Source organism: Macrobrachium nipponense, chromosome 47, assembly GCF_015104395.2.
Source record: "Macrobrachium nipponense isolate FS-2020 chromosome 47, ASM1510439v2, whole genome shotgun sequence".
Taxonomy (NCBI): domain Eukaryota; kingdom Metazoa; phylum Arthropoda; class Malacostraca; order Decapoda; family Palaemonidae; genus Macrobrachium; species Macrobrachium nipponense.
Genome location: NC_087222.1, coordinates 3,658,681 through 3,670,475, shown reverse-complemented (window position 1 = coordinate 3,670,475; position 11,795 = coordinate 3,658,681). Strand labels below are relative to the sequence as shown.

General features: G+C 41.9%; 1 protein-coding gene across 1 annotated transcript; it reads left to right on the top strand.

Moving 5' to 3' along the window:
* Positions 1 to 10,032: 10,032 nt before the first annotated feature.
* Positions 10,033 to 11,414, top strand: LOC135204673 (gastrula zinc finger protein XlCGF49.1-like). Its single transcript, XM_064234828.1, has one exon. The coding sequence runs from the start codon at positions 10,517 to 10,519 to the stop codon at positions 11,258 to 11,260; it is 744 nt and encodes a 247-aa protein (XP_064090898.1). The 5' UTR covers positions 10,033 to 10,516; the 3' UTR covers positions 11,261 to 11,414.
* Positions 11,415 to 11,795: the final 381 nt, after the last annotated feature.

Genomic DNA, 11,795 nt, shown 5'->3' with positions numbered 1-11,795 from the left:
GAGTCTTCCTATTGTAAAGGACCGATGGTTTGTATTTGTATCGGAACAAATAACAATTTGTCGAAAATTGTATTTTTGCTAACTATACAAACCTGAGGTCCTTTACACATAGTCCCACCTCATGCCACCCCTCACTCTGCATTTTCCTGGGCCTAAAGCAAAGTTATTCTTCACCTCCCAGTCGCGCGGTGTGCGCACTGTTGGACAAGCAGTTAACTACCGAACTCCCTTGTTCGAAGCTTACGACCATTTCAGCTGCCGCTAGTTACCTTCCTATTGTAAAGGACCTCAGGTTTGTATAGTTAGGAAAAATACAATTTTCGACAAATTGTTATATTGGAGGTGTAGGATCTGTCTGCGCTATAGGCCCTTGGCCTTGGGCATCGTGGTGGCTGCCCCTCGTGTGTAGGGGTGGCGTGGCCCTTTCAGCACCTCCTTCCTTCCTTCCCCGGGCAGGGCAGAAGGCAGATAGTTGACCGAAGGGCAACCAGTTCACTCGCACAATACCACCCCTCCTTCACTCAACATTTAATCGGTGAGGCGACGATGCATTTGGGTATTTAAGTATACCATCCAAAAGATGGAGGCTTCGTCAACGAATTGAGATAAACGAAACTGCCACACGAACTAAAATAAGCGTAAAAAAGGGTTTACTATTAACCCTCTTACGCGGAATGGACGTATTAAACGTCTAGTCAAAATGTCTCCCGTATGCTGAATGGACGTATCATACATCGACTCAAAAAAGTTTGTTTAAAAATTCGCCTTGGGGGATGCTGGGAGTTCACGGATCAAGGCGTTGTTTTGTTTACAATTGCTACGCAGGCGCGCAAGCGCGAATTTCTTTCTTATCGCACTAAAAAGTATCAGTGACACATCTCAAAAATTATTTCATCACTTTGACATAATTTTTGCACCATTTTAAATTATCCTTTACATGAAGTATTATATATGAAAATGTGCGCAATTTCATGTAAAATACAAAAAACAAAAAAATAACTCATGATTGTAGCTTTTATCAGTTTTGAAATATTTTCATATAAATAACGATAAGTGCCAAAATTTCAACCTTCGGTCAACTTTGACTCTACCGAAATGGTCGAGAAATGCAATTGTAAGCTAAAACTCTTATTTTGTTCATGAAACTTACCTGTCAGATATATATATAGCTGTATTCTCTGAAGTCCGACAGAATTTCAAAATTCGCGGCACACGCAGTGGGCGGCCAGGTGGTAGTACCCATTCCCGCCGCTGGGAGGGGGATATCAGGAACCATTCCCATTTTCTATTCATATTTTTTCTGTCGCCGGTGCTGGAAACAACTGTTTGCAGTACCTCCACCTAGGATTTTGAAACTTCATTAGCCGCTTAAGTATCCTAATTATTCTTTCAATGATTGACTTGGATTTGTGGCTAGGCATACGCTGTTATAAATTAATTTAAATTTTTTCATTGCATATGATGTCTGAAGCTAGTTAGCCTAGTTTCAGACTTTGTTGTCTGCATGGGGTAAGCCGAGGCTACCGGAACTTTCGGTAGACACTCGCTTAGTATGTATGACGTTTACATGTTTTCTATGTTAAAAGATCAATGTAATTAATGATTCGTGTACGCATTTTAGAGCGTGTTAGAATCAGGTTTTCCTCCACAGTAAACAGAAGTTAGAAATAATGAACCTTCTAACCTGTAGAATTTATTTTGCCTATCCCTGTGGTATGGCTTACGGGCCTAGAAGAAGTGTCTGCGGGGAGGATTACATCAAGTAATCTTAGAATCTAAAGTGCTCGCTCTCCAATCAGTGTTGTGAAGCGTAGTGCCCCTTGTGTTGTGGAGGGGGTGTCAGATCGGCCCCATAATGCCTCTAGGCCTGGACCTCTGTCGGACTCCCAGGAATCAGGGAGAGGACATGTCGAAAGCCGCAAGAGGGTTACTGGGGCTCACCACCGATCTGGCGTCCCTTCGGCAGGACCTGTTGACGCTTCCCAGGCTGCTAAAGATCGGGCACGTGCACGAATCTTGAAGGATTGCTTCTCGTCCTCCGAGGCGTCCTCCCTGCGCAAGGGTTGGAGCTCTCGGAAGGACTCGCGCCCTCTAAGAAGCTTTAGAGAAGAGGACGCTTCACGTCCTCTCTCTCGTCAGGAGGGAACGTCAGATCGGCCCCATAACGCCTCTAGGCCTAGACCTCTGTCGGACTCCCAGGACTAGGGAGAGGGCATGTCGAAAGCCGAAGGAGGGTTACGGGGAACCCACATCGATCTGGCGTCCCTTCGGTAGGACCTGTTGACGCTTCCCAGGCTGCCGAAGATCGTGCACGTGCACGAATCTCGAAGGATTGCTTCTCGTCCTCCGAGGCGTCCTCCCCGCGCAGGGGTTGGAGCTCTCGGAAGGACTCGCGCCCTCTACAAGAAGCTTTAGAGAAGAGGACGCTTCACGTCCTCTCTCTCGTCGGGAGGGAGCGTCAGATCGGCCCCATAATGTCTCTAGGCCTGGGCCTCTACGGACTCCCAGGACCAGGGAGAGAGCATGTCGAAAGCCGATGGAGGATTAAGGGGACTCCACTCTGTTCTGACGTCCCTTCGGCAGTATTTTATCGATCAGTGTGACAAAGGGCGGCCGTCGTCTTGGTCAAGAAATAGAAAACGTCCAGGATAGGTGTGCTTTTAATCTAAACATGCTACGCTCTATCAAGAGGAAGGAACGTCGTTACTCTTGTAGCAGGGATTGTTTTCCTGCTCTCCAAGACGCCCCCCCTCCCCCTCCCTCTCTCTCATGGCGCTCCGTATACGTTACGTAACGTTCGCTTTTCTACGAAACAGGATGTTGTTCAAGCTGATGAACAGCTCGCCAAGACGCCTCTTACTCGTCCCTAAGGGACGCTCTGTCAGCGGCCACAGATGTATCTGGTTCGGCAGCAACGCAGGATAGACTATCCTAGTTTTCGACAGGAGAAGGGCAAAGAATTTCTCATAACCAAGAACACACAGGCTTCCTTTTAAATACCCTTCTGCAAGTGTCGATGAGCTTGATAAAGACGCAAGATGTCGCACACGCTAGGCAAACACTTTGCGAGGATGTCTTCCGGAACGCTCGGCGTTCCTTTTTTGAGTGAGTTTCTGGAGATGTTCATTTGCATTACAAAGACGCAAGATGTCGCACAGGCGGCCGTCGTTTTTGTCAAGAGTGGCGAACGTCCTTAAGACTCGTCCTGATGGCGATCTCCATATTTCTGCATAGGACGCTCGCTCTTCATGAGTGGCGTTCCCCTCGCTAGGGAGTCTCTCAAGTTACTTGTGTTAACGCTTTTGGGCGACAAGATCCTCTCTGAGATGCCGTTCAGAACACTTGGTGTTCTATGCACCGACATGCTCGGCAAGACTCGCGCGAGGACGTCCCTTGAAAACGCTCGATGTCCCACGCATGGAGACGTGAGGAAGCTTTTTCGATGTTCGACGTCCTACACGTAGAGTCGTTACCAGGCAGGACGCTCGCCAGGATGCTTTTTGGAAGGCGCTTTTATGTCTTACACATCTGGACTCTAGCGAGGACGCTTTTGAAGACGCTCGGCATCCTACATGTCATGACGCTCGGCAGATCACTTGCCAGGACGTTCTGCAGAACGATAGGCATCCTACACATCAAGAGGACGTTCTTCAGGACGCTTATGAGGATGCTTTTGTGGACGTTCGCCAGGACGCTTCGATGGAAGCTCGGCAGGACGCTTTGCGGGAAGCTCAGCGTCTTATTGCTGCTCAGGACGCTTCTTAGGACGCTTGACGCTTTTTAGACGCTCGTCAAGAGGACGTTCTTCAGGACGCTCCACAGGACGTTCCTTTACAGAAATTTTTAAAAAGATTCGGAGTTAGCGGAGAGGCATACCCCCGAATTTTTTCTTCGAATCCTCCTGCCCTTCAATCGATTTCTTGCGAGAATCGGGAAGATTATATACTCGGATTCCTGGGTTACTTTCTGTCATGTAAAGGGGTTTCCCCCATTAGTAAGATACTAATGGTTTTGTCAAGTTAGTGGGTTTTCCCCATTGACAAGATACTGAACGTTTTGTCAAGTAAGTGGGGGGACCCCTCATAAATGGGCTAGTTCTCATTGACAAAGATCTTAATAACTTTTTATCGTGTAAGCGGATAAGCTCTCATTAGCAAGGTTCGGAAGAGCTCTCATTCATATCAGAGGCTCATCCGGGAAGAGAAAAGACTTGTAGATTACGTCCATGAAGTCTTATGTCCAATATCATTAGAAGCTTGCATGGTCCTTTTCGATCCTCGGTTCTTTCTTGGGGATCTCTATTCGAATAATTTTAATCCGTTCTCTTGGCAAAGAGAAAGAAGACACGGATCTGTCAAAATCAATTTCCATTCTCTTTCTCTTCCTCGTCGAGGAAAGAATGTAGTAGAGAATTTGATGCTCAAATTACTACAATATTTACGTAGTTTAGTTATCTCTGCGTCATATTACTTACGTATGGGTCAAGTCATATACGCATATCGTATTTACCTCTACGGATAGCAACCGAAAGGACTGTTGTTGTAAGTGTATTTATTTAATATTCCCTTCAACTTTCCAAAAAGTTTCCGGGGTAAGAACAACGCTTAAGGTATTGTTACGACAACAATAACTCATCTTCTGCAATTAGCGAATTCTGTTTCGTTTATATATGCCTGCTTGAGAGTTTCCTTTTGCTCGATAATATCATACCTATTCCTTCGTAAATGGAGTAGCTGGCAACTCAGGCAGAATGGTGCGAGACGATGAATGAAGGCTGCTGTTACTGTGTGATTAACGCAGTACCGGCTAGCTCTCTGACATGCGGGGTCGGTTACGTCTCTCCCCTGCGGGAATGGTGACTAGCCGTATCTCTGCCCTACAATCATGGATTTTAGCCTCGGGTTGAGGGGATTTCAAGTAATCATGAATGAACATGCCGTCCGTTTACTTAGAAAGTTTCAACAGAGATATCTCTTAGACCTGTTCGGTGCGGTTTACCGCACTGTAATAGAGTTCTGTACGAGTCTACCGCGGCATATCACTATATAAACTGCCTCCTCCTGTTTATGCAGCACAGCCTTTTTAGGGAAGGAAGCATGCTTTGTGAGGGAATGGATGAGTCTGCTGGGGACCATTTCCTCTCTGGAGAAGCTTGTTTCCCTGAATAGACTGCAATTCAGACCTCTACAGTTTTTCCTAACGGAGAACTGAAATAACATAAAAAATCTAGAAATAATTCTAACATCTCTCAATGCGTTGACGACCACCTTAGGTGATAGCGAGAGGGTGCCAGGCATCTAGACAGAGGTACAGATGTCTGGCACATAGTCTAAAAGAATTGGGAGCAATTTGGTTGGCTCTCCAGTTCCTAAAAGAGTGAGTTTTGGCCGAGTGGTCAAAATCATCTTAGATAATTCCACAGCTCTCTCATGTCTCAAGAGGAGAGAGATGGTTATGGGCATAAGCATAGAACGTAACGATCCTCAAGAGGTTCGTTACACTAGTACACGTCCGTGCGGATCTTCTCGATCAACGACAGCAACTTCCAAACTGAGTAATCCTCGTTTAGAAGTGTGTCGAGAGTTGTAGAGACTCTGCGGTCGTCCTTTCGTAGATTCTTCGCAATAGTGAATACGAAGAAGAAGCTTCTACGTTGCTCCCTTATTCTCGATCCGAGAGCAGTAGCAATAGACGCCATCCTATAGTATGGAATGGGGATAGTTGGTTAGTCTCTTTTCCCCTATTCAAAGCTTAGGAATATAATTAATTGCTGGTGTCAGAGGGAGCGACAAAGACGCTGATCGCTCCAGGTTGGTCTTTGAGAGGCTGGATGCACAGAGGCCACGTCCTTCAGAGAGCACTTTCCAAGGACCCTTCCCGAGAGAATCGGTCTACTCTAACAGCCTCGCTTCGAGAGGTACCTAAAACCTCTCCCCTCTGAGTCTGAATGCGTTCAGATTGTAGAGAAGCGAGAGGATCTTCCAAGTTAATGGCAAGTCCCATTTCCAAGACATAGCAGTGCTGCCTATTTTGCAGTGTAACAATTGGACTGGACCGTTTCTGGGGATAGTGTAGGAAGAAAGACTGTTCCTCCACCTTGAACTCTGTGTATTACTTTACCGTCTTCCCTTTCCGTCTGAAGTATGGGATAAGCTATCCCACCCTCCAAAACAGTCGCAACTATTGTAGAAGACGGAAATATGTTGTTGACGGCCTCTACGCTCAGAGATTCGGATCTGTCAAACAAAAAAGCCCTTCACGATCTTTAAGGTCTGTGGAAATCTTGAAATTGTCTAGATCGAAGCTGGCATGGAACTTAGACGTGGTCTGAAGTCCCGGATGTCAAAGCATTTCGAACTTCTCCTTTCTGTAAACTTATACACGTATCCAGAAAGGCTAATTTCTAACCACTCTAGCTATGGCAAAGAGGTTTAGTGAGGTTTTAGCCATCATCAGAGGTTTTGGCGTTAGAGAACATAATGCGGTGGCCCTCTAAGGCTTCCTTTCGTGCTAAGTACGAATACCCATCTAACCCGTGGCCCAGAGGGCTGGAGATCAAGGGGATGGCACAAATTATCAGGCAAGAGCCACAGAGAGTCCTGTGCCATGTCGGGGCTGTCAAGTTTATCTTGATAAAACTAAAGGAAGTCGAGGTCATTCGGACAATCTGCGGTATTCCGTAAAAAGACCTGACTTGCCCATGTCCAAGAACACCCTGCCCATGTCCAAGAACACCCTGGCGTTATAGTTAAGGAGTTCTTTTAAATAGTCTCATTCATTATGTTTGCATAAAGATTTGAGATTTTTTAAACTGAATGCTCAAGAGGGTGAGGGCGCGGCCTCGAAGCATTTCAACAGAGCATGACACTCGGTAACATCCTGAGTTTCACGTTTTAGCGAAGCAACTCTGTGTTCACTTCACACTCCCGGCGGAATGTGAAGACGATATATCAGATCTGCAAGTCGCTAGGACCATACATATCCGTAGATATATTATTGGGGGCAGGAAGCAGCACGAATCCTATCCTATAGAAAAGGGATAGGTGTGCTTTTAACTTTGAAGGGTCGGTCGCTTGAGGCGCGTTCCTTTCTTTAGCCTAGAAGTTATGGAACTAACTTTGATAGGTTAGGTCGGTTGTGGTTTTTAGCTTCGTTGCCCTCAGAAGTATGGTCATATGGTCTAGTCACATTGTGGTCACGCCCCCGTTGACAGATCATCTAGAGCGCACCAGCATTACAGGTCTCTACCTTGCTGGCAACTCTTAGTAAAGCAGAAGCAGGCTTTGGTGACAGTAATCACGAAGTCAGTTATGCTAAAAGGTAGGGAACCAAGATGTCTATCATCTACATAGATTTGTTTCCTAAAATCCTATTCTGTCTCTTCCCACCCTCCAAAGGTGGGATTCAGCTATATATATATCTGACAGGTAAGTTTCATGAACAAAATGTTATTGTTATAATACAATAAAGTTTGTTCATACTTACCTGGCAGATATATATAATTAAGTGCCACCCACCTCCCTCAGGAGACAGTGGCACTATAAAATGAATAGAAAATGGAATAGTTCCTGATATCCGCCTCCCAGCGGCAGGAATGGGTACTACCACCTGGCCGCCCACTGCGTGTGCTGCGAATTTTGAAATTCTGTCGGACTTCAGAGAATACAGCTATATATATATCTGCCAGGTAAGTATGAACAAACTTTATTGTATTATAACAGTAACATATTATAGTAATATTCAATCATTTGCCTTCATTTTGTAACAAATTGGACGTCTCTAGCACAATATTACGATTTATGGTGAATTTATGAAAAAAACTTTTTCCTTACGTTCGCACGGTAACTTCCGATAAATTTTATCGTGCGATTGTCCTAATGTTTGCACCATTTTAAATTAGCTGTTACATAAAGTTTTATATATGGAAATGAGCGCAATTTCATGCACAATATAACTAAAAACCACTCATGGTTGTAGCTTTTATCAGTTTTGAAATATTTTCATATAAATAACATTAAGTGCAAAAATTTCAACTTTCGGTCAACTTTGACTCTACCGAAATGGTCGAAAAATGCAATTGTAAACTAAAACTCTTATATTCTAATAATATTCAATCATTTACCTTCATTTTGCAATGACTTGGAAGTCTCTAGCACAATATTTCGATTTATGGTGAAATTATGAAAAAAAAAAAACATTTTCCTTACGTCCGCGCGGTAACTTCCGAAAAAATCAGAATTTTTTTTGTGCGATTGTGGTAATGTTTGCACCAATTAAAATTAGCTGTTACATAAAGTTTTATATATGAAAATGTGCACAATTTCATGTAGAATACAACTAAAAATGATTGAAGGTTGTAGCTTTTCTCTTTTTTTCGAAATATTTGCATATAAATCAAGATAAATAGTAAAAAAACTACGTTCGGTCAAATTTGACTCTACCGAAATAGTTGAAAAACACAATTGTAAGCTAAAACACTTACGGCCTAGTAATATTCAGTCATTTATCTTCATTTTGAAACAAATTTGAAGTCTCTAGAACAATATTGTGATTTATGGTGAATTTTTGAAAAATATATTTAACTTCCCTCCGCGCGCCGATTCGCGGCCGCAAGTCTCCAAAATGCGTACAACTCATTATCCTAATATTTGCTCCTTTTCATATTAGCCTTTTTATAGAGTTTCATATATCAAAATGTGCGCAAATTCATGAAGAATACAATAAAAAATAATTGAAGGTTGTAGCTTTTCCCATCTCCGAAATATGTGCATATAAAAAAATATATATATAAAAATTTTGACATTCGGTCAACTTTAACTCGTCCGAAATGGTCAAAATCTGCAATTCTAATCTAAAACTCTTACAGTATCGTAATATTCAATCATTTGTCGTCATTTTGAAACAAATTGGAAGTCTCTAGAACAATATTTAGATTTACAGTGAATTTTTGAAAAAAAAAAACATTTTTTTATGTCCGCACGTTACAAATTCGTACATCATTTTGTGATAATATTTTTTCGGTGTTGCTTTTATTGTTTTACAATGTATTATACATGAAAATGATTGCAATTTAGTGTACAATACAACAAAAAAAAAGTAACTCGTTAGCTTTGACCGTTTTTTGCACAGCGTGATTTGAATACAATTATGTATGAATTTGTTTTTTTCGCTACCATATATCGCATTATTTACATATGATAATATTATTTTTCATTTCTGATGGTTGCATACTAAACTTCAGGCAATGACAAAAAAAGGAGCCAAAAATGAACTCTAAATCTTCAAAACTAAGCGCGCTGTGATTTTTTGAAAAAATTATTTTTTCCGCTTCCGCGCTCACTCCAAACCGGCGCCGGCATACGGAAGAGGTTTTGATAATTAGGGCTTCGGCGTAAGAGGGTTAATGAACGAATGGCCCTCTGGACGTGAGCGCGACCACCACCACCACCACCTTCCCATAAAGACTTATAACCCGTCCTATAATAGATTACTTTAATAAATGCCTCAGGTTTGCTTAGTTAGGAAAAATACAAATGACTTTTTTTTTCTTCTTCTTCTTCTTTTCTTTTAAATATGCCACGTTTAGGAGATGAGAGTCAACGGTGATGACCTGCAGATTCTGAGTAAAGTTATAGTAGTTGATTGTTTTGTGTAAAGTACACTACATATTTTAAAGAAAACTCAAAATATATGAGCAATAAACTAATAAAAAATGGTTTCTGAACTTGGCCAAGTAGTAGGCTAAGTCGGCAACTAGGTTATTTGCACAGGGAATTAGCTTGCAAGACTATGTTTGCATATGGGCTTCATTTTGTAACGGTGTATTCTATGTATTCTATATTCCGGGATATTCTGTTGATTTCAGAGGTTGGACTCTGCCATGCTAACATTAGGCTTCATTCAATGTTCGAGTCAGTTTTGTCCCAAAGGTCACTTTTTATGAGGCTTCTGATTTGTAGCTCTGGAAAAAGGTGTGTGTGGGGGGGGGGGGGGGGGAAGAAGCTTTCAAAAATTTGTTTTTTTTTTTTTTTTTTTCCTTTTCACAGACCCACTTCTGCCATTGTTTCTCCTTTAACTGAGTCATATTTTCTCGTTTCAGACACAACCTTCCATCAAGATCTCCATCAAGAAGTAATGAAATTTACTGGAGATTTATGCAAGAAATTTAGCTCTTAGGAAGAAAGGAGAGATACATTGGTTTAAGATACCGGATATTCTTGTCAAGTTCAACGTCCTGGGATATATGTAGAGTAAGAGTGCATTTATTAAGTAGGACATTGAAAGTCATAAGTGTACACTTTCCAGGATTAGAAATATTGAAGCTAATTCTGGAAGATCTCTCGTCAGAAAAGATACCACTGTCCATAAGAGAGAGGAGCCATTGTGTGTAAAAAAATTTGGAAATCAGTTCTATTAGGAACGCCACCTCGGAACTTGAATGTCCGGACGTTCACTGTGGAGGGCAGCAGTTCAGATTCCCAGAAACAAATTCAATTGAAGCAAATTAAAACTCACCATGGAAAAAAGTGGGAAAGCTTTGGCTCAGAAAACTCATCCTAACAGTCATGTGAGGGCTCACATTTTTGAGAATCTGTTCAGGTGTAAATACTGTGGGAAAGTATTTTCTTATAAAGCTAATCTTGACACTCACGTGAGGGTTCACACTGGAGAGAAGCCATTTAAATGTATTGAGTGTGGGAAAGCTTTCTCTGAGAGAGGTAAACTTAAAATGCACTTGAGGGTTCACACTGGAGAGAAGCCATTTAAATGTAATGACTGTGGGAAAGCTTTTTCTCAATTAGGTGGTCTTAAAATGCACTTGAGGGTTCACACTGGAGAGAAGCCATTTAAATGTAATGACTGTGGGAAAGCTTTTTCTCAAATAGGTAGTCTTAAAATTCACTCAAGGGTTCACACTGGAGAGAAGCCATTTAAATGTAATGACTGTGGGAAAGCTTTTTCTGTGAAAAGTTCTCTTAATTTTCACATGAGGGCTCACACTAGAGAGGAGCCATTTAAATGTAATGACTGTGGGAAAACTTTCTCTGAGGAAGGTACTCTTAAAATTCATATGAGGGTTCACACTGCAGAGAAGCCATTTAAATGTAATGACTGTGGGAAAGCTTTTTCTAAGAAAGGTACTCTTAATATTCACATGAGGGTTCACACTGCAGAGAAGCCATTTAAATGTAATGACTGTGGGGAAGCTTTTTCTGATAAAAGTAATCTTAAAATTCATATGAGGGTTCACACTAGATAAAAGCTATTTAAATGTAGTGACTGTGGGAAGGCATTTTCTCGGGAAGCTTCTCTTAAAATTCATATGAGGGATCACACTGAAGAGAAGTCATTCAAATGCAGCAACTGTTGGAAAGCATTGACCCAAAAAGATCATCTTTCTGGGCATAAGAAGGCCCTAGTTATCACGGAGTTTTTTGCTAGAAACCTGGGAAGAAATGTCACATTAAAGACCATAATTTGTATTCCTGAGTGATGCTGGATGCCATCAAAAAGAAAATATTATTCATTATTCTACTGCTGATCATATTTAAGATGACATCAGAAAACAAGGTAACTCTACACACTAGGCATGAATGATCTGATTGAAGACATTTAAGAACTTTCTTGAGGAATGTTTTTATTGTGGAGGCAAAGTGGTAGCCCAAGAGAAAGACATTTTGCTGTGCTAATGAAACAGTTAGGTATATCTTAGCTTAACCAGACCAGTAGCAGCATGATTACAACACTGGGTTGTTACATTACATTAGCAGCAAATATTATTATAATGTAAGAGT